Raw genomic sequence first — 23,885 nt, forward strand, 5'->3', positions numbered from 1 at the left:
AGAAGATTTGTCACTGATATACAGGAATGCCTTTGATTTATGCATGTTGATTTTGTATCCTGACACTTTGCTGAATTCATTTATTAGCTCTAGTAGTTTCTTTGTAGACCCTTTTGGGTCTGTTAGATATAGAATCATATCATCCGCATATAGTGATAATTTAAGTTCTTCTTTTCCTGTTTTTATGCCTTTAATTTCTTTTGTCTGTCTAATTGCTCTGGCTAGTATTTCGAGAACTAAATTGAATAGAAGTGGTGAGAGAGGGCATCCCTGTCTTGTTCCAGATTTTAGAGGGAATGCCTTCAGTTTTTCTCCATTTAGAATGATGCTAGCCTGAGGCTTAGCATATATAGCTTTTACAATGTTGAGGTAAGTTCCTGTTATCCCTAGTTTTTCTAGTGTTTTGAACATAAAGGGATGCTGTACTTTGTCAAATGCTTTTTTTGCATCTATCAAGATGATCATGTGGTTCTTATCGTTAAGTCTATCGATGTGGTGAATGACATTTATTGATTTCCGTATATTGAACCAGCCTTGCATCCCAGGGATGAATCCTACTTGATCATGGTGCACAATTTTTTTCATATGCTTTTGTATTCGATTCACCAGGATTTTATTGAGGATTTTTGTATCTAAGTTCATTAGAGATATTGGTCTATAATTTTCTTTCTTTGAAGTGTCTTTGTCTGGTTTCAGGATCAGGGTGATGTTGGCCTCATAGAATGAATTTGGAAGAGCTCCTTCTTTTTCTATTTCTTGAAATAACTTGAAAAGTATTGGTATTAATTCTTCTTTGAAGGTTTTGTAAAACTCCACTGTATACCCATCCAGTCCAGGGCTTTTCTTGGTTGGTAGTCTTTTGATGGCTTCTTCTATTAACTCCTTCATTATTTGTCTGTTTAAATTGTGTGTATTTTCCTGACTCAATCTGGGCAAATCATATGACTTAAGAAATGTATCGATATTCTTCACTATCTTCTATTTTATTGGAATATAGGGTTTCAAAATAATTTCTAATTATCTTCTGTATTTCTGTGGTGTCCGTTGTGATATTGCCTTTTTCATCCGTATGTTAGTAATTTGAGTTCTCTCTCTTCTCTTCGTTAGCATGGCTAAGGGTCTGTCAATCTTATTTATTTTTTCGAAGAACCAACTTTTAGTTTTATCAATTTTTTCAATAGTTTCTTTTGTTTCAATTTCGTTGATTTCTGCTCTGATTTTAATTATTTCTTGCCTTCTACTACATTTGCTGTTGTTTTGCTCTTCCTTTTCTAGGGTTTTGAGATGAAGTGTGGGCTCATTTATTTGTTGGTTTTTCCTTTTTTTGAGGAATGAACTCCAGGCAATGAATTTCCCTCTTAAAACTGCTTTCATTGTGTCCCATAGATTCCAATATGTTGTGTCTGTATTTTCATTTATCTCTAAGAATTTTTTTATTTTCTCCTTTATGTCTTCTGTAACCCATTGATCATTCAGTAACATATTGTTCATTTTCCAGGTGATGCAGGATTTTTCCTTCCTTCTTTTATCATTGATTTCCAGTTTCATTCCATTATGATCAGATAAGATACATGGTATTATCTCCACACCTTTATATTTACTAAGGGTTGCCCTATGGCATAATGTATGGTCTTTCTTTGAGAAGGATCCATGTGCTGCTGAGAAGAAAGTGTATCCACTTGATGATGGTTGATATATTCTATATATGTCGGTTAAGTCTAGGTTATTGATTGTGTTATTGAGTTCTATAGTTTCTTTATTCAACTTTTGTCTGGAGGATCTGTCCAATGGAGAGAGCAGTGTGTTGAGGTCACCCATAATTATTGTGTTGTGGTCTATTTGACTCTTGAACTTGAGGAGAGTTTGTTTTATGAACGTTGTAGCACCATTATTTGGTGCATACATATTGATAATTGTTATGTCTTGTTGGTGAATGGTTTCTTTTAACAGTTTATAGTGTCCTTCTTTATCCCTTTTGATTAACTTAGGTTTGAAGTTGATTTTATTCGATATGAGTATGGCCACTCCTGCTTGCTTCCAAGGACCATGTGAGTGGTATGATTTTTCCCAACCTTTCACCTTCAGCCTGTGTATGTCTTTTCCTATCATATGAGTCTCCTGAAGGCAGAATATTGTTGGATCTGTTTTTTTAATCCAGGTTACTAGCCTATGTCTCTGCATTGGTGAATTTAAGCCATTAACGTTTAGGGTTACTATTGGTATATGGATTGTATTTCCAGTCATGCTTATTTATTTTAATTTGGCTAGTTTTTCCTCTTTGGTTATTCCCCCCCCTTTACTGAGTTACCTCCCACTGTTAGTTTGGGGTGCTGTTTTTCAATTCCTCTTCTTGTAGTGTTTTGCTCAAAATGCCTTGCAGTGCTGGTTTTCTGGCTGCAAATTCTTTTAACTTTAGTTTATCATGAAATATTTTAATTTCATTGTCAAATCTGAAGCTTAATTTTGCTGGATACAGTATTCTTGGTTGGAATCCATTATTTTTCAGCGTTTGAAATACGTTGTTCCAGGATCTTCTCGCTTTCAACGTCTGTGATGAAAAATCAGCCGTTAACCTAATTGGTTTACCCCTGAATGTAATCTGCCTCCTTTCTCTCGTAGCTTTTAATATTCTCTCCTTGTTCTGTATGTTGGATATCTTCATAATTATGTGTCTTGGAGTTGGTCTATTATGGTTTTGTATGTTTGGGGTCCTGTAGGCTTCCAGGATTTGGCAATCTATTCCATCTTTCATATCTGGAAAGTTTTCTAAGATTATTTCATTCAACAGATTGTTCATTCCTTTGGTTTGAACCTCTATAACTTCTTCTATCCCAATGACTCTCAAGTTTGGTTTTTTCATGACATCCCATATCTCTTGGATGCATTGCTCGTGATTTCTTACCATCCTTTCTGTGTTGACTATATTCAAGTTGATAAACTTTTGTCTTCATTATCTGATGTTCTGACTTCTATTTGATATAGTCTATTTGTAATATTCTAGTTTGAGTTTTTTCATTTGGTTTATGGTTTCCTGCATTTCTAGGATTACTGTTTGATTTTTTTTAATCTCTATCTCCTGGTAGAGTTCATTTTTTGCTATTTGAATTTGCTTATGTAATTTGTTTTCAAAGTATTCTTTCATTGTTTGCACTTGCTGTCTAATGACTTCTCTAAGATTCCATTCCATCTGAGTCAGGTATGCCTTGAGTTCTTTCTCTGTCCATTTTTCTGATGCCTCTAGGTTCTCCTGTAAATTTAAGTTTTCCTGCATTGTTTGTAATCCTTTTTTCCCTTGTTTTTTCATGGTGTTCACATTACTTTCCAACTCTGTTTAACTGCTGTGCTTCTGTTTTCTCCTATAAATTTGTTTTGGTTTTGTATATCTCTGTGGTCTCTCCTTTGTGGTTGGAGACAATGCCTAGAAATGTTGTATGTATCTGGTGGGGGTGGGAGTCACACCCCTGCTAAAGCCGATTCCGCTGGGAATAGATCCTGTCAGCCGAACTCTGGTGATGTCATCTCTCTGCTATGGCGGGCCCCAGCCTCCTTGCCGGAGTGTCTGAAGGGAGGTGTGGGTCTGGCCTGTCTCTGGTCTGACCCAGTCTCGGTTGGTTTCAGTTCTGGTTCACTGTTTCATGAAGGCTTGGTTAGCAACCTCTTCATAGGGTCCCTATGCCGCGCCCTGGTGAACTGCCTCCTATTGTGCTGGTCGCCACACAGCGGTGGCGGGTGGTGGGTCTGGACCTCCGCGCCGCATGGCAGAGATTCACTCGTCTGGGGCAAACTGTCACCTCCAATAATCCCACAAATTCCCCAGCAGGTCTCACTTCAGTGGAATTTTGCTAGAAGTTTCTCAGCAGGTAGAATCTGAACATATTAATGTGACACTCTCTCCCCGTGTTTGAGGAGGTACTGAAAGCACTGCCTCCCCACCTGCCACCATGTTGGGTCCCACCTGGTACATATTTATTTGTAATTATTATATCTTCTTGATGGTTTATTCCATTTACTAATACATAGTGACCTTCTTTGTCTCTTCTAATTCTGAAATTGTATTTTTCATATATGAATATAGCTACTTCTGTTTGCTGTTAAGTTCCATTTGTTTGCAATATCATTTTCAATCCTTTTCTTCTCAGTCTATATATGTCTTTGCCTCTCTGGTGAGTTTCTTGCAGACAGCAAGTTGTTAGCTCTTGATTTTTAATGCAGTTAGCCAGTCTGCATCTTTTAATTGGAGAATCAGACCACTTACACTCAGAGTTATTATGAGGGTTTGTAGTAGTTCCTGTCATTTTGTTGCTGTTTTTGTTTCTGGACAGTTTGAATAATCTATGGTCATGTCCTTCTCCCCTATTCATTTTGGAGCTTTAATGATTTACTGAATTGATAATGTTTTATTCTTTCTTCCTTCTCAATTGTTTATCTGCTCTTCTAATGAGATTTATTCCTTCCCATGCTCTCAGTAGCTAGGTTGTCTTGCTTCCTACAATCTTATGTGTGTAGGATTGATACAGAACCTTCTACAGTGCAGGTTCAGTGGTTCAAAATTCCTTTAATATATTCTTCAGATGACTTATTTTTCTTTGATTTTGAGGGATAACTTTACTGTACACAGTCATGTAGTTCACAGTTGTTTTCTTTCAAGGTCTTAAGTACATCACTCCATTCCCTCCTTGCCTTTAGTGTTTCTGTTTATAAATCTGTCATATGAGGTTCTTCTTAGTAAGCAGCCTTCTCTTAATGAAGTGCCTTAGTGTGTAGGTGTCCTATAGTGTTGAAATTAATTTGAAGTGGACATTGTAGGTTGTTTCTCTGTAGCTTCTTTGGTTGATAATAATGGGTTTTGAAACCCCAGGTATTGTGTCAGAGCACATCTTTCTCTGTAGTGCTCATACAAATGTGGTCCTTCTGGTAGTTAGGTGTGTTGTTATAGACAGCACAGTGTGTAGGACATTCTCTCTGTGGTTATTTTCCCAATATTATTTTTATTTTGGTCTGAAGTGATATGGCAGTAACCTGTGCTGAGGTCATTCAAGGCACTTTTTCCACAACATTTGAATTATTTTTCTCTAGTGTTGTTAAGCTGGAGACTGTCCAGGAGCAGGAGTTATGCCTACTTGCTGGTGGCTCATCAGCTGTGGATTTCTCTCTTCCCTATTCATTAAGTTGAAATATCCACCAACCCTTCAGCAGGACTAGGTCACGGCTTTAGTAAGATTCAATGTCTCTACATTGGCTGGAGTTATAACTCGATGGCAAAGCACACATCAAACATGTTCAAGGTCCTTCACTTGAACACCAGCATAACTCAGAAGCAAACAATGGAAGTAACCAACACAAAAATAAAATTATGGACAAGTACTGTGTCTTGTTATAATGTTAAATTATCCTGCTAGTCTCTTTAAATTTGTGATCCAACCTCTGATGGACCATCCAAAATGGCCACTTAATCCCAGCCGCTCAAGAGGCTGCAGCAGGAGGATTACGAGTTCAAAGCCATCCTCAGCAACTTAGCAAGGCCCTAAGCCTTGCTAATACAAAAAAAGGGCTGTCTCAAAATACAAAAAAAAAGGGCTGGGGATGTGGTTCAATTGTTATGTTCCCCTAGGTTCAATCCCTAGTACCAAAATAAATAAATAAATAAACAAACCAGCTATAGAAATACAATAATAATCAATTACACTCAACAAAACTAAAACAGCACTAACAATAGATAAAGGGAAGAACAAATATAGAATGAACAAGAAAGTAAAAAATTAGTAAAAGGAAAATTAATTCAAAAAAAGATTAAAGATGGAAAATAAGAGGGAAAGAAGATGGGGAATTTAAAAAGAGGAAGAAAAATATTTGTCACATTAAAAAAGGGGCAGGGGGACATTAACCAGGCAAGTGGCACTTGCCTGTAATCTTAGGGACTCTGAAGCCTGAGACAGGAAGAGTATAAGTTCAGTACCAGCCTAAGCAAAAATAAATAAAATTAGAAAGGGCAAGGGGTGTAGCTCAGAGGTAAAGTGATCTGGGTTCAATCACCAGTACGAGAGAGAGAGAGGAAAATGAGAAAGAAAAAGAAAAATCCATTTGAAGAATTAAAAAACAAATTAATTAAATAATAGTAAAGAAAATATAATAAAGCATGAAGAAAAATATATGTCAAAAATTTCTCCCAGCCAAAGTATTTGCATTGGAGACACCTTTCCAGGTCATCTAACATTTAAATATACCAGGTATATGGGGGTCAGTTGACTGCAAAAGAAACCAATTGCAGTTCCTTTCTTTTCCCACCAAATATGCTGCATTTGGGGGCAATAGATTGGCTATACTGTGCTCCTCATTTCCTGTCAAGGAGGTTGGGAGTGTTGACAAGACAGGCCATAATATCCCTGTAGGTGTTTTGTCTGGAAACCTGGAGGCATGTCAAAGGTCAAGTCAGCCCTTCCTTCAGTTTGCAGACCCAATAAGTAGGCACACACATGCTTCAGGGGCCTCTAGAAGGTGCCCACTGGGGTATGAGAAGTGTCCTAGCCATGGTGAATCCCTGGAAAGCCTGTGGAAAATAGTGTAATCCCTGGAGAGGCGACATGGGAATGCCATGAATTGTCAGATGACATGCGACTGGAATTACTCTTCTCCACAGAGGGTGAGACAACTTACTAATAAGACCTCCATCCCTCCCCTGCAATGCAATGCTCTCAGGGTGTTTGTGACAGGCACTCTTCCTATCTTGTTGTACAAGAGTACTCTCTCTCTCAGAATAATTCCCCAAATTTGATCTAATGCTTGTAAGAACCATGTGTTTCTCCTACAGCAGGTAAGACTGCTGGTGCTGACACCATCTGGGTTGTCTGGACTATCCAGCTTACCTTATGCTTGCAGGTTGCTTCCCTCACCCAGGCAGCTAGAGATAAAGTTGTAAATTGCTTTGTACTTTTCTCTGGGCTGCCTTTCTGCTTCTCCATGCTGTTTAGATTTATCAAACATAGTTTGATCAATAGATTTTTATAGTTCCTCTTTTTCTTTTCTCAAAATACTACTATCCCTTTTTCCTTAATCTTTTTCACTCAAAGAGTCACAACAAAGGTACCTCTTTTATGCTATTTATCTCCATGCCAAAAATGCCTCTTTTTGAATATTAACAACTCCTGAAAGATAATTTTGGGTAAAAAAGTAACATTCTATGATTCCTACTGGAGCTGAAGGTCAATATCTGGAATCATCTTTTTTGAAAACTTGCTCAATCTACCTAAAGTGAGTCAAGTTTTGACATTACATGTCCAATCTGAACTCTGAAGCCTAGAATTATTGGTGAAATATTTGGAAACAAACAATGGTCCACTCATCTTTCAGGATTCATGGCTGTCACCTGAGGTTTCTGATGATCTCATCCCAGTTCCGTACTCTATCCCCTGTGCTCTGGTTCTCCCACATCTCAGGCCATTGGCACTCAAGTGTGTGTGTGCTCTATAAGAACCAATCAGATGCTGGCCCATTGACTTTTAGAAGTCATTCAGAAAAAGACACTTTTAACTACTCAAGGTAGGAAACCTGACATTTCTAGAATTGTGTTATCAGATCCCATGAAGAATTCCACAAATCATAAGTTTATCTATGATATCAACTACCTAATAACTGCTACCTGAGACATCTAACTAGATTATATTGTATTTAATCTCATTTCTTGTTCTTTACACAATTAATTCTCCTACTTATTTTGGTAGGAATTGAAACTTAACTGCTGCCCTGGTATAAACATCTCCATAACTTACACAGCAAGTTTTGCAATCTTAAAGCAAATTCTATCAACTGATTGGTTGAGGGAGGGAGTACCACAAAATAAGAATACTCTTCTCATTTCCTTTGTAAATACAAGCATTGACATGATTCTTTCTCCTCAGGGACTCCACAAGTCCGCCTGGTGGATGGGGGCAGTCGCTGTGCAGGCAGAGTGGAGATCTTTCAGAAGAATTCCTGGGGCACTATCTGTGATCAGGGTTGGGACCTGAATGATGCCCACGTGGTGTGCAGACAAATGGGCTGTGGAGTGGCCCTTGATGCCATGCACTATGCACAATTTGGGGAGGGATCAGGGCCCATCTGGCTGGATGAGCTGAAGTGCACAGGAGAGGAGGACCAAGTGTGGAAGTGCCCTACTGGGAGGCAGCACTACTGCTTGCATGTGAGGGACGCAGGTGTCATCTGCTCAGGTATGGTCTGCATTGCCACTTTCCCGGTGACTTAAACACTCAGACCTTTTTGCCCACCCAAGGACGCCATTTGCCTGGTTGCTCATGGCTAAAACACTCAGGGATCACTGGGCTAATTGGGCTGTGCGAAATAACCACACAAGAGACAGAAATACCTTTTTCTTTGGGGGTGCTGTGACAGCTCCTCTGACCTTAAGGGTTCAGAGAGAGAGAGACAGAGAGAGAGAGCCCACATGTGCTGACCCTTTTTATTGAGGAGAAGCCATTCATATGAGGCAAGGGGTCAAGTTACAAGGGGCTGAATCTAGCTTCATGATGTCCACTGTCAGCAGTTTGACTGATATCTAGGAAGGCCACACCCAAGGGCACAGTAAGAGAAGGGGACACATAAAGGTCAGTTCCATGGAACATTCTTATCCCAAACAGGGCAAGAGGTAATATTACAAAGGAACAGGTGATCATAGCTCCACCCACGGGAATGTAGGAAAGCATGCCCATGCATGAAGACACAGTCGCTCGCACCCTAGAAGACCGGGGCTATCCAGATCACAGCATGACTTCCAGTTGCCACACCGGGCAGCAGGGGAGTCAGACACAGTCATGTGCTAGTCCGGCCTCCCACTCTGCATATTCTCCACTGCCTAAGAGAATGAAAATGACCAAAAGTGTATATCTGATCCTGGGGAAATAAGAGACATTGGACTAAGAGGTCCCCATGGACACTGGGTGCTTGAAGTAGCAATGGCTAATGGGCTTCATTTAATTATTTCTTGTAAACCTCAAATATTGTCCTTTCCCTTCTCCACAGCCATACTTGAAAAGATAGGTTTTGGTTTTGTAGAATCATTCCACTTAAAATCATCTCCATAAATTACCACGAATATCCCCTTTTCAAAGGATAGACAAGAATGAGTCTTGCTTTTTTCAGTTGAATTGAGATTTTTTGCACTGGGTTAGTAGGAGTATGGGCACAGGGATGGGATTAAATACATTACAGGGGAATTTATGGATTACTGCAAACTTGGAAATTCTTTCCAGATTCAGACATCACAATTCTCAGCTCATTTGCAGGAAAGTCCAGAGAACTGTGAGTGAAATGCTGAGTCACAGATTTTTCTTCCATTGTTACTACAATAGATTCTCTCTACATTTCTTTTCCAAAGCAAACATCTATATACTTAGGAGATAAATTTAACCCTGTGTTGGCAAATTAATGTTGAATGCAATCAAATATTAATGCATATTTATTATGGTAAAATGTTTTGGTAGTTTAGGACTCAGACCAGGATGGTTGTTCCGTGATCTCCCACAAATACACCACATTAACTGTTATTTACACACCAAACTGGCTTCATAAGAGACAATAGACTAGGTGAGAGCCTGCTTTTACTATGGTAAAAAGAAAAGACACATGAATGATGGAGAAAGATCAGAATTGCCCTTTCCCCAACCTCAAGCAACCTAGCATAAAGAAAAATGCATTCTTGAAGAATGAAAAGGGAATTAAGCCCAGACCTTAGACTTGAAACCCAGAACTAGGCCTTCCACAGAAAACCTGGTGCCCAACAGAGCCCAACAACCCTGTCCCCATGCCAATAACCTCACATTGAGACTCTGGCACTGTATTTTGTTGGGCAGCAAAGAGACTGTCTCTACCACCAGTCCTCCAATCTCTAGCAGAAGAGGGGAAAGCAAGACTTTCTAAGGATCAGGGCACAGTGCTGGCACAGCACTTTGTCTTGGAGTTCAGTGCCAGGCCTACCATGATAACATGATAATACCCGGCACTGAGTAGGTATTAGAGGCCTCAGACATAGACTAGAAGTAACTGAGCAAGACCTGTGTGCTGGTGAGACAGACTCAAGAAGAGCCTGCAGCACCTGTGGCTGGTTGCAGGAGTCTGGAGCCTTAAGTCCACCTTAGCAGTAGGCAGCTCATAGCACTGAGGGCCTTGGTCCCTCCCCACTTCTGTGTTGCCTCAGCAGGCTGTGGCTTCAAGGTGTGATATACCATTGCACCATTATTGGCCACAGGACTTCCCACCTCATTCCTCCTCGACCCCTGGTAGCACAATAAGAAGATAGTTAGTTGTCTCTGCTTGAAGGTGAAAAATTAGTTGGGCAGTTGTGATTGGGAGCCTCAGGTTCTTATCTCTATCTATTATAAACAGCTGTCAAAGGTAAAAGATAAAGACTCTCAGACATCAAGAGAAAAAATAAAACAAACAAATAACATATAAGGATGTCCCAGTTCACCTGATGGCAGACTTCTCAATGGTAAACATATAGGTCAGAAGTGAGTGCCATGAGATTTTCAGAGAAATGAAGAAAAACCTACCAATCAAGAATACTGAATCCAGAAAAATCTATCCTTTAGAAATAAAGGAGGTACAAAGACATTATCAGACATCCTGCCCCCCCCCACCAAATTACCATATGATACAGCAATCCCAATGCTGAGCATATGTCCAAAGGAAGTGAAATCACTGTTGAAGAGACATCTGGACTCCCATGTTTATGGCAGCACTATTCATAGTAGCTAAGAAATTGAAATAATCTAAATGCCCATCAGCTGATAAATGGATAAATAAGTGAAATACGATGGGATACTATTTAGCCATAAAAATGAAATAAATCCTGAGATAACATGCATGGGTCAGGAGATCACTAGGTTAAGCGAAATAAGTCAGGCAAAGAAAGACAAGTATCTTATAGTCTCACTGTATGTCAAATATGTAAGAGTTGACCTCATAGATGTTGAGAGTAGAATTGTGGTTACCATAGACTAGAGAGTATAGGGAATGGGAATGGAAGGCAACAGACTGATCAATGAATAATGGGTTTTACTTAAATAGGAATAATAAGTTCTGGTGCACTGTGGCACAGGAGGATGACTATAGAAAACAATCATAAACCACATTTCAAAAGCTAGAAGAAAGCATATTGGAATCTTTCACCAAAAAGAAATGAAAAGTTTTTCAGGAGAAAATAAATGCAACATATATATGTATCAGAATATGAATTTACTCCATTAATATGTACACTATGTCATTAGGTATCACTTAAAATAAATTTGAAAACTAAGGAAAATATAAAGGTGATATGATATGGGGAAATTATTTATATCTGATGGAAACAATGATACAAGAAGAGTATATTGGCAGGTAAGTTTGAAAAGAATGGGACATGGAGAAAAAAATTTTGTGAAGATAGAAAAAGCTTACAATATCTGAGGGATGGCCTTGGTGGGTTGACAAAGAGCACCTAAGAATTACCTCAGCATCACTTAAGACCCTGGTGTGGGATGAGCAATCTGTGTCCATTTGTGTGAATTTTGTATATCCCTCTGGCACAAAAGGAGAAAAATGATTTGCAGGAGTGACTTAAAGCTCAGGTATTGAGAAGGTCAGAATAGAGGAAGAAAATGTCCATTGGATGATACTTTCATAAGAAGCTTGAAACGTGCCCAAGGAAGCAATATATCTATAGAGCAAAAGATCAGACAAGGATATATATGACTGCAATTTTTAATTTACTCGAGTGAGAATGATTCCTATGAATCAATAGATTTCTACAGATGCAATTTTTCTTTCTTTTTCCACTCAGTGACTCACAAACTTCAAATGACTTAAAACTGGTCTTCTCCCAACTAGATGTAAAGCTCTTCAAATATACAAACGCAGCACCTAGAAACATTTCTGGAACGTGGCAAATTCTGAAAAGATGTTAGTATTGTAAATAAGAAAATATAGAAGCATGCCCTCAATATTGTCTTTTTAACCTCTCTTCTATATCAGACCTGGGCAGAAAGTATAGATTGTGTCTCCTTTGAGGACTTCTCTGCCGCATTTTTATTCTTTCCTGATCAGAGGCATCTTTACCCATACTGAGTAAATTCCATTTTGATGACTTACTTTGAAAAAAAAATTACTGAGCATGTTATTTTACAAAGACAGAATTCCCTTCTTCAGGGCATTAACTTACTATCACATTGCAATTCCATATCTGTAGCCAGATGCCTCCCCAAGATACTCATTGTACTGGTTATGTTCTTCCACAGGATTTGTGCGGTTGGATGGAGGAGGTGGACCTTGCTCTGGACGAGTGGAAGTGAATTCTGGAGGAGGATGGATTCCAGTACCTTATAGGAATTTCACATTGCCCACTGCCCAGGTCATCTGTGCAGAGCTGGGGTGTGGCAAGGCAGCATCTTTTCTCTTGGACCTGCCCCTCAGAGAGGCCAGTGAACAGGTCTGGGCTGAAGAGTTCCAGTGTAAGGGGTGGGAGCCTGAGCTCTGGTTCTGCCCCAGAGTGCCCTGTCCTGCAGGCAGCTGCCAACACAGAGGGGCTGTGCAAGTTGTCTGCTCAGGTGAGACCCACATCAGGACTTTAACCTTTTTGCACACTCTGATGTGGTAACAAACGTGAGATGTTACTGAAATCCTGTCTTCTCCTGCCAGAGTACACAGAAGTCAGGCTCATGAAAAATGGCAGCTCTCAGTGTGAGGGCCAAGTGGAGATGAAGACCTCTGGAGGCTGGATAACACTCTGTGCCTCCCACTGGAATATGGCCAATGCCAATGTTGTTTGCCGTCAGCTGGGCTGTGGAGTTGCCATCTCCACCCCAAAGGGAGAGTACTTTGTGGAAGGAGGAGATGAGATCTGGAGAGACCAATTCCACTGCTCAGGGTCTGAGTCCTTCTTGTGGAATTGTCCTGTGACTGCCCTGGGTGTTCCTGCCTGTGCCCATGGAAACACAGCCTCTGTGGTCTGCTCAGGTAAGAGAGGTCAGGGCTGACAGGATGTTTTTGAGTGACTTGTCTCTAAGAGCAGACAGCATGGAGAGCAGACTATAAAAGTGAGACATTCCTTGGTGAAATATTGTTCTTCTCAATGATCATTCATGTTTCAGGCCATGTCAAGGGCGTTTTTCAGAGGATTTTTTTTTTATTGACAAAGGCCATAGGTTTATTATTACCTATATAGATTAAACATTACAGAAAAACAGTAAGATAAAGAACATCCAAATACCCTCTGCAAAATTTTCTCAAATCTTAAACTTTGGCTACCATATTTGCTTCAGACATTTTCTATTTTATATATATATATATATATATATATCTCATATCTTCTCTATCCATTCATCTGCTGAAAGGCACCTAGGTTGGTTCCATAGCTTAGCTATTGTGAATTGAGCTGCTATGAACACTGATGTGCCATGTGATTTCAGAATGCTGATTTTAAGTCCCTTGTGTATATGCCAAGGAGTGGGATAACTGGATCAAATGGTGGTTTCATTCTAAGGTTTCTAAAGAATCTTCATACCACTTTGTATAATGGTTGCACCAATTTGCAGTCCTACCTACAATGTATGAGTAGACCTTTTTCTCCACATCCTTGCCAATATTTATTGTTATTGTATTCTTGATAATTTCCATTTGTCGCATTCCTGGCAACAAAAACACTCAGGGTCACTCCATGGGAACGGGGCTGCATGAAATAATCACACAAGAGACAGAAATACATTTTTCTTTGAGGGTCCTATGATGGCTCCTCTGACCTCAAGGGTCCAGAGAGAGAGAGAGAGAGAGAGAGAGAGAGCGCATGCTGACCCCCTTTTCATGGAGGAGGAGCCATTCAAATGAGGCAAGGGGTCAGGTTTCAAGGGTCTGAGTCTAGCTTCATGATGTCTGCTGTCAGCAGGTTGACTGACATCTAGGAAGGCCACACCCAAAGGCAGAGCAAGAGAAGGGGACACACAAAGGGCATTTCCATGGAACATTCTATCCCAAACAGGGCAAAGGTGTAATATCACGAAGGACCCATGGGGCTGCAGGAAGGCATGCCTATGCATGAAGACACATTTTGCTACATTTTTACAACTTTCAAGATGGGGGCCACCCTCTACTTTGATGTGGCCAGATCATGGGAAGTGACTGACAGAGCCTCACCAATCAGAAAAGGAAAATGATGGTCACATAGTGTGATGGCTTCCCACAACCATTCCTACTGAAGTGAGAGGAAATCTCAGTGTAGTTTTAATTTTCATTTCTCTAACTACTAGAGATGTTGAATATTTTTTCATATATTTGTTGACCAATTGTATTTCTTCTTCTGTGAAGTGTCTGTTCAGTGCCTTTGCCCATTTATTAATTGGGTTATTTGGTTTTTTGGTGTTGAGTTTTTTGAGTTCTTTATATATCCTGGAGAATAATTCTCTATCTGAGGTGCAGGTGGCAAAATTTTCTCCCATTTTGTAGGCTCTCTAATCACATTCTTGATTGTTTCCTTTGCTGTGAAGATTTTTAGTTTGAATTCATCCCATTTGTTGATTCTTGATTTCATTTCTTGTGCTTTATGAGTCTTCTTAAAGAAGTCAGTTCCTAGAATCAACAAATGGGACTTACTCAAACTAAAAAGTTTTTTCTCAGNAGGCAGCAGAACACAACAGACACTAGTATGGCAATATGTAAATCAATGGATGTGTAACTGATGTGATTCTGCAATCTGTATATGGGGTAAAAATGGGAGTTCATAACCCACTTGAATCAAAGTGTGAACTATGTAATGTTTTGAACAACCAACAATAAAAAAAATAAAAATTAAAAAAAAGAAGTCAGTTCCTAAGCTGACATGATATAAATTTGGGCCTACTTTTTATTCTATTAGGTGCCAAGATCGGGTCTAATGCCTAGGTTTTTAATCCACTTTGAGTTGATTTTTGTGCAGGATGAGAAGTTTGAGTTCAATTATATTTTGCTACATATGCATGGCAAGTTTTCCCAGACCATTTGTTGAAGAGTCATATCTTTTCTCCAATGTATGTTTTTGGCACTTTTGTATAGTATAAAATAACTGTATTTATATAAGTTTGTCTCTGTGTCTTCTGTTCTCCACCATTGGTCTTCATGTCTGTTTTTGGTGCCAATACCATGCTGTTTTTGTCACTATAGCTCTGTAGTATAATTTAACATCTGGTATTGTGATGCCTCCTGCTTCAGTCTTCTTGCTAAGGATTGCTATGGCTATTCTGGGTCTCTTATTTTCCAAATGAACTTTATGACTGATTTTCCCATTTCTATGAAAAATGTCATTGGAATTTTAATGGTAATTGCATTAAATCTGTATAGCACTATTGAGAATATGGCCATTTTGACAATGTTAATTCTACTGTCCAAGAACATGGGAGATATTTCCATCTTCTAAGGACTTTTTTAATTTATTTCATTAGTGTTCTGTAGTTTTCATTGTAGAGGTTTTTCACCTCTTTTGTTAGATTGATTTCCAAATATTCTAACTTTTTTAGTCTATTGTGAATGGGGGAGTTTTCCTAATTTCTTTCAATGGATTCATCACTGATTTATAGGAACATGTTTGGTTTATGGTTGTTAATTTTATATCCCGCTATTTTGCTGAATTCATTTATTAGTTCTAGAAGTTTTCTGGTGGACTTTTTTGGGTCTTCTAAATATGGGATCATGTCATCAACAAATAGGGATAGTTTAAGTTCTTCTTTTCCTCTTTGTATCCCTTTAATTTCTTTCTCCTGTCTAATTGCTCTGGCTAGAGTTTCAAGAACTATGTTGAATAGGAGTAGTGAGAGAGGACACCCCTGTCTTGTTCCAGTTCTTAGAAGGATTGTTTTCAGTTTTTCTCCATTTAGATTGATGTTGGCTTTGGGATTGGCACATATAGCTTTTATGATGTTGAGGCATGTTTCTACTATCCCTAGTTTTTCTGATGTCTTGAACAGCAGTGCTGCATTTTTTCAAATGCTTTTCCTGCATCTATTGAAATGATCATATGATTGGCAGCCATTATGAAGTCAAACAACAACAAGTGCTGGCGAGGATTTGGGGAAAGGGGTACACTTGTACGTTGCTGGTGGGACTGCAAATTGGTGCAGCCAATTTGGAAAGCAGTATGGAGATTTCTTGGAAAGCTGGGAATGGAGCCACCATTTGACCCAGCTATTCCCCTTCTAGGTCTATTCTTTAAGTCTATTGATGTGATTAATTGTGTTTATTGATTTCCATATGTTGAACCAGCCTTATATATCTGGGATAAACCCCACTTGATCATAGTGCACTATCTTTTTAATATGATTTTGTATGTGATTTGCCAGAATTTTATTGAGAATTTTTGCATCTATGTTCATCAGGGATATTGCTCTGAAGTTTTCTTTCCTTGATGTGTCTTGATTTTGGTATCATGGTAATAGTAGCTTCATAGAATGAGTTGGAAGGGTTCCCTCCTTTTCTATTTCATGGACTAATATAAGGAATATTGGTATTCTTCTTTGAAGGTCTTGTAGAACTTGTCTGGTCCTGGACTTTTCTTAGTTGGTAGACTTTTGATGGCATCTTCTATTTCTTTTTTGTGGGGAAGGGGATTACTGGGAATTTAACTCATAGGCACTTGACCACTAGCTACATCCCAGCCCTATTTTGTATTTTATTTTGAGACAGAGTCTCTCTGAGTTGCTTAGTACTTCACTTTTGCTGAGTCTGGCTTTGAACTCATGATCCTCCATCCTCAGCCTCCTGAGCCACTGGGATTACAGGCATGTTCCACATGCCTGATGCTTCTTCTATTTCTTGAAATTGATCTGTTTAAATTGTATATGTCCACCTAACTCAATTTGGGTAGGTCATGTGTCTCTAGAAATTTGTTGATATCTTCAAGATTTTCTATTTTACTGGCATATAAATTTTCAAAATAGTTTCTGATTATTGTCTGTATTTCAGTAGTGTCCACTGTGATATTTCTTTTTTTCATAACAAATATTAGTAATTTGAATTTTCTCTTTGTTTTAGCATGGCTAAGGATTTATTGATTTTTTTATTTTTTTTTCAAAGAACCAACTTTTTGTTGATTTTTTGAATTGTTTCTTTTGTTTCAATTTCATTGATTTCAGCTCTTATTTTAATTATTTCTTGTCTCTTCCTGTGTTTGGTGTTGATTTGTTCTTTTTCTAGGGATTTGAGATTTATTAGGCTATTTATTTGTTGACTTTCTATTCCTTTAGTGAATGAGCTTAATGCAATGAACTCTCCTCTTAATATTGCCTTCATAGTATCCCAAAGATTTTGATATGTTGTGTCACTATTTTCATTTACTCCTATGTATTTTTTTGTTTCATCCCTGATTTCTTCTGATATCTTTTGGTCATTTAATAGTGTACTACATAGTCTCCAAGTGTTAAAGTAGCTTCTATTTTTTTCATTGATTTCTAATTGTATTCCATTATCATCTGATGATAAAATGCAAGGTGTTATCTCTACTTTTTTGTATTTGCTAAGAATTACTTTGTGGCCTAAGATAGATATGTTCTATTTTAGAGAAGGATTCCATGTGCTGCTGAGAAGAAAGTATATTCGGTCCTTGATGGATGAAATAGTCTATATATGTTCATTAAGTCTAAATTATTAATTGTATTCACTAGCTGATCCCAGTTTTTACTTTTCTCTGAACTTGACTCCAAAAGTTTTGCTAGAAGGTGTAGAATGCTCTCAAGAAGAACTGGCACACTCCCATTTTCCTAAAGTCATTCCTACTATTTTATAAAAAGCCTAAGAGTCTGCCTGAGTCAGAAGCAGAAATCTCCATTAAGAGATCAGCTCTGAAGATAGGAAATTACTGATCATGTCCTACACTTTCAAATGCCATCCCTAGATTATTATGTACTTTAATTCAGTTTCCTGCTCTCTACCTGCTTCTATAGGTAACCAGACCCAGCTGCTGCCCCAGTGCAATGACTCCTGGTCTGACCCAGCAGGCTCCACAGCCTCAGAGAGCCACACTGCCAACTGCTCAGGTGAGCAAGGCCCCCAACACCAGAACCTTCCCATTCCCTGTGCAAATGCCCACTGACATGACCCTGTGTCTCCTCAGACAGCAGACAACTCCGCCTGGTGGACGGGGGCAGTCACTGTGCAGGGAGAGTGGAGATCCTGCAGCAGGGCTCCTGGGGCTCCATCTGTGATGACAGCTGGGACCTGAGTGATGCCCATGTGGTGTGCAGACAGCTGGGCTGTGGAGTGGCCCTGGAGGCCACCATCTCTGCTCACTTTGGAGAGGGATCAGGGCCCATCTGGCTGGATGAGCTGAACTGCACAGGAGAGGAGGCCTATGTGTGGCAGTGCCCTTCCCAGGGCTGGGGGCAGCACAACTGCAGGCACAAGGAGGATGCGGGGGTCATCTGCTCAGGTCTGTGGTTCACACTGTGCACAGGTGGGAGAAGTGAGAAGGGTGTGCAGGATGGTACCTGAGCTTTAGGGCAGAGGAGGGGAAATTGGTAGCAGGGAGGAGGGAGAAGAGGCTCATTCCACAGTGCCTGTGTCTCTAGCAGAAAAAGATGAGGTGCTTCCATTTCCTGATGCATCAGCTGAGCTTCTGCTCCTTCCTTCTCATCCCTGCCTCCTGACAATCATTCTCTTCAGTGTCCATTTGACTGCAGACCTCATGCTTCAGTTACTGTGTGTGCAACATCCCAAGACCCCACTGTATTAGTTTCCTGTTGCTGCCATAATAAATTACCACAGAGTTAATGACTTAAAACAACACAATTCAAGTCTGACCCCAGTCCACCTGAGCTGACAAGGTGTCAGTGGACTGCCTTCAGCTGAGGCTCTGGGAAGACTCATTTTCTTGCCTTTTCCAATGTCTTAAAGTTGCCTGTTTTCCACTTTCTTCTTTAAGTCAACCACCTGGCACACCTCTGAGCATTTTTTCTTCTTCACATCTCTCTCTGACTAGAGCCAGAAACTGCTGTCTGCTTTTGAAAACACAGGTCTAAGGATGTGATTTGATTGTGCTCGCATGGTTAATTCATGATAATCTAAAATAATCTCACTATTAAAACATCCTTATCTTGATCTTATCTAAAAAACCCCTTTGCCTCACAAGGTGACCTATTCACAAGCTCCAGGATCAGGAACTGACATACCTTGGACTTCACTACTCTGTCAGCTCACTGTCCATACCCCCTTTCCCAGGATCTGTCATATATTTAGTCAGGTAGCTTTGCCTCCCTCCCTTCAAGAGCCCCACTTCAGTGTTCTTGCCTGTTCATTTTCCACTACACCATTGTCATAGAAATAGAAAGAGACATACAGGTTATTAAAACAGGTAAAAGGGATAAAAGTTTTGTCTTTCCACCTACTGGGCATTTCATCAGCAAAGTTAGCAATGAGCACTCAGTAACTAGGGATAAAGAAAAAACAGCACTAAGAGTTGAATGTTCACGGTGTCCTATTTTCCTCCTCTTGGTTTCAGAGTTCCTGGCCCTCCGGTTGGTGAGCGAGGACCAGGAGTGTGCTGGGTGGCTGGAGGTTTTCTACAACAACACCTGGGGCAGTGTCTGCCACAGCCCCATGGAAGCTGTGACCTTGTCCGTGATCTGCAGACAGCTTGGCTGTGGGAACAGTGGGATTCTCAACTCTTCTGTTCCTCTCAGAGAAGGTTCTAGACCCCGTTGGGTAGATGGAATCCAGTGTAGGAAAACGGACACCTCTCTCTGGCAGTGTCCTTCTGACCCCTGGAAACAAAGATCTTGCTCTGCAAAGGAGGAAGCTTATATCATGTGTTCAGGTGACTTACTCCCTATTCCTGTGTCCTCACTCTACAGGTTGTTAGAGAAATTTCATACTTTCAAACCAAAGGAATGAGTTTAAATAAGTTTTACTAGATGAACATTTGAATAGAGATTATTTAAGCCTCAATTTACAATCTTGTTTCAATGAATGACAGAAATAAGTAAACCTGTTCTGACAGCCATTTATGTGGGAAATGTCATGGATATTAAACTGAGCATGTAGAAGCATGGACTTATCTGCCGGGTTTCTGTTCACAACTAAAAGGTTCAGGGGTCACTCCAGGAAAACTGGGCTAAATAATCACACAAGAGACACAAATACCTTTTTATTTGGGGTCGCTGTGATGGCTCCTCTGACCTTAAGGGTCCGCAGGAAGAGAGAGCGAGAGCACACGGCTGACCCCTTTTATTGAGGAGAAGCTATTCAAATGAGGCAAGAGGTCAGGTTTCAGGAGGCTGAGTCTATCTTGACGATGTCCACTGTCAGCAGGTTGACTGACACCTGGGTAGGCCACACCCAAGGACACAGTAAGAGAAGGGGATACACACACAAGGCACTTCCATGGAAGATTCTATCCTAAACAGGGCAAGGGGTTATATTACAAAGGAACATGTGAGCATAGCTTCACCCATGGGGCTGTAGCAAGACACACCCATGCACCAGATACCGACCCTCAAACCCAAGAAGGGTGGGGAAAGCTCTGCCACATTTCTATGACTGAGCGCCTCAGCACCCAGCCGGGGAGTGTGACTCAGTCAAGTGCAAGGTTGGTCTCCCACATTTATCCTTTGAAAAACCATGTAAGCAAATGGCTAGTGCAGCCTAAGGCTTATTACTCTGTATTTCCTTAGTAATTACTCTGTATTTCCTTAGTAGAGTGAAAAATTTGACCTCAATTATGTAAATCACTTGCTATATCATATCACTATGTTAAGGTTTTTTTTCACATGTAATGAAGGTTAAACCTCTCGGTACACTGTTCATAGATATTATGAAGATCCTTTAATCCAGATGTGCAAACTGAGGCTAGGAGTAAGCACTTCATGCACCCAATGCCCTCAGGAGAGTGAGGAACAATTTGGGGAATCCAGTACTCGTGGGTTGTCTTTGAGCTCATGGTCTTTTACTCTACATCAGTCAGACAACCTCTTAGGCAAGATTGTTGATGGTAAGTAATGGAGTGCCTTATAAGTAGAAACTTAATTCTAGGCAGGAGGAGAGACAAGAATAAAATACTTTCCCTGTCCTCATGGAGTTTACCCTCCAACATGATAACACATACCAGCCATAATGTGAGTGACAGGAAAAAGTAGAAGGTGCTTTGGAAATGGGTAATTTGAGAAAAAGATAAATCCTATTTAGGTTGAGACCTAAAGGAGGAGTAGATGTCCAAGGAAGGAAGTAATTATAACATTTGGTCATTGTAAATACTGAGGTGTGAGAAGCGTGGTGACCTTGAGGTACTGATAAAATCCCATCAGGAGCAGAGTAGAAAGAGGGTGGTGAAAGTGATGCCTGATTACCTGGATGGGTAAAAAAAAAGCTCAAGGCATGGCCCCAGTAGCAATCCTATTGAAAAGCTGTTTATTAGTCTTCTCCTCTGCCACATTATGGGGAATTGCTGGGAAATGAGGCACCTATTCTCCCCTTATGTTTCTCTTGAACTGATCTCCTCACAGTCCCAGAGGTCTTGGTTGATACTACCTCCTCTGAGCCTTTATCCATATGCTACTGCAAACTAATATGCCCACTTCATCCCTCTCCCAGAAAACATTCCATGGGGCCTGTTGGAAATTGGAGACTATCATCTTCCAATTTCTTAAGACCTGTAATGTCCCCTTCTGTTTCATGTTCTCACAAAAATCTGGCTGTCCTCTGAAAACAATGATGTCCTTATCATTTGGAGGCTCTGTGCGTCTCTTTCAAAAGGATATTTCTGGGCCAAATCTTAAAATAAAAATATCCCTCCTTTTATTTGTCATTTTCAACAATTTATTTCCTTTTTCTCCATGTCCAGCAATGTGAAATTTGACCCATGAGGTGACACCAGCCACCAATTCTGTTGGTGTCAATCTCCAACCTGGTCACTCCCCGTCATCCAGGAAGGCTGCAGTACCAGGCTCACCAGGCTCCTCTGTCTCCTGTTCCTGGTGCTTCCAACATCCTTGAACACACTGAGATAACATCCTGGCCTCTCCATTCCTGACTCTCTCCTGTCAAATCACTCTGCTCCCTCTCACCCCATCTCCCTGGATGGCCACACTATTGACCATCACCAACAGTCCAGCTTGAGATCTTGTTTGCATTGTTCCCTCTCTAACTATTGCCTCTTCTCCTTATGGCACATATTCTTCATTCTCCTTTTCCAAATATTTTTTAAATATTTATTTTTCAGTTTTAGGTGGACACAATATCTTTATTTTTATGTGGTGCCGAGAATCAAACCCAGTGCCTCGGCAAGCTAGGCGAGCGTGCTACCACTTGAGCCACATCCCCAGCCCCTTCCACATATTTTATCCTCATGCAGATTCCCCTATCAGTTTTCCACTCCCCTCATGATTGCACATGTTCTTCTTACCCTGAAGACAACAAGATGCCCCATTATAATCCTCCCCCTTCAGGTACACTCAACTCCCCCTTCTCTTCTGTCAGTCAATGACAAGATATTGAGTTAACTACCTAACTCTTCGCTGCCTGCACTAGACTAAGCAAGGACTGATGAATCATGGACACGTACTGTTCTCCTGTTATAATGTAAAATTATCCTGTCTCTTTGAATTTGTGATCCAATCTCTGATGGGCCCTCCACACTGGCCCCATATTGTAGTGTGCCTCTCTCATGTGTCCTCTTGTTCTTTCTCTAACATGACATTTTACAAATTCACTGATCTGCCCCTCACTGTTATTTAACCACATCATACACATAAATGATGGTCTTGCCTCAAACTTCACTGGAAAATAGAAACTTTCAGCTGTCTATCTGCTTTTTTGTTTTTTCCTTATGGTCACTCTGACTTACTGATTATTATTCTGTCTTACAGTACTAGAACTTCTTTGTTAGATATCTAAATTTTAGACTCTGTACTCTTCCTTAGCTCCGTCTTCCTTTCCTTATCTCATTGGGATTCATGGCCTTAAATTATATCATTTCACTGACAGCTCCCAATATAAACCTCCATAGCTGATCTCTGCCCTTAGGTCCAAACTCCTATATTTCATTGCTAATGTACCCTCACTTGAATATATGATAGACAGCTCAAATTTAGTTTTCAAAATAGAGTGTTTTTTTCTAATCCTTCAATCCCTGCCACTAACTTTTTCTCCTTGTTCTATTCCCCATCTCTGTTAATGCCATTGCTGTGCTCAATTACTTATTCTCAGTCTACATTCATGTCTCCATTTCACTCTCCCTCCAGTTTCAATGTAGTAGCAAGGTCTATGTCTCTACCAGAAACCATGTCCTAAATCCTTCTACTCCTTTCTTCCCACTCTCATCTTAATTCATGAAAGATCACTTGTTGCTTAGACTCTTCCAAAAGTCTTTAGTGGTCTTTGTCTTCTACAACATATTGTCTATTTAATGCTGGAAATAAGCTCATTTGACTAGCAAGTTGATTAATGTATTGCTGTGTGTGTCAGTGAGCTGCATTTAGAAGTGACACTGGCCCATTTCTTTGTGGCTCCCAGATGCAGAAACAACTGGAAACCATGTCTCATGTCTCTAATTAGCCTAATTAGCAAAAATTGCCAGGGAATATGTAGTCAGCTTGTTCTCAGGCTTTGAAGGACTTCCCCCATAGAAAGGGGATGGGACTGTGAGCCACTCAAGGGGTTGGGGATATGACTCAGGGGTGCAGATTACTACTGATTGGGTTTGGATTCATTCTTTTTTTTTTATTGCTTGTTCAAAACATCACAAAGCTCATGATATATCATCTTTCATACATTTGACTCAATTGGGTTATGAACTCCCATTTTTACCCCAAATACAAATTGCAGAATCACATCGGTTACACACTCACATTTTTACATAATGGCATATTAGTGACTGTTGTATTCTGCTACCTTTCCTATCCCCTACTATC

At 40.1% G+C, this 23,885-nt stretch overlaps 1 protein-coding gene across 1 annotated transcript in view; it reads left to right on the forward strand.

Moving 5' to 3' along the window:
• The window catches only part of LOC107154879 (antigen WC1.1-like), a 62,327-nt gene that overhangs the window by 26,610 nt on the left and 11,832 nt on the right, over positions 1-23,885 (forward strand). Inside the window, 6 exon segments of the mRNA XM_048787562.1 lie at positions 7,896-8,204; positions 12,264-12,572; positions 12,664-12,981; positions 17,928-18,020; positions 18,098-18,412; positions 19,481-19,795. Of these exon segments, the coding sequence (XP_048643519.1) occupies positions 7,896-8,204; positions 12,264-12,572; positions 12,664-12,981; positions 17,928-18,020; positions 18,098-18,412; positions 19,481-19,795 (1,659 nt within the window).

The sequence above is a fragment of the Marmota marmota genome, unplaced genomic scaffold, assembly GCF_001458135.2.
Source record: "Marmota marmota marmota unplaced genomic scaffold, marMar, whole genome shotgun sequence".
NCBI classification, from domain to species: domain Eukaryota; kingdom Metazoa; phylum Chordata; class Mammalia; order Rodentia; family Sciuridae; genus Marmota; species Marmota marmota.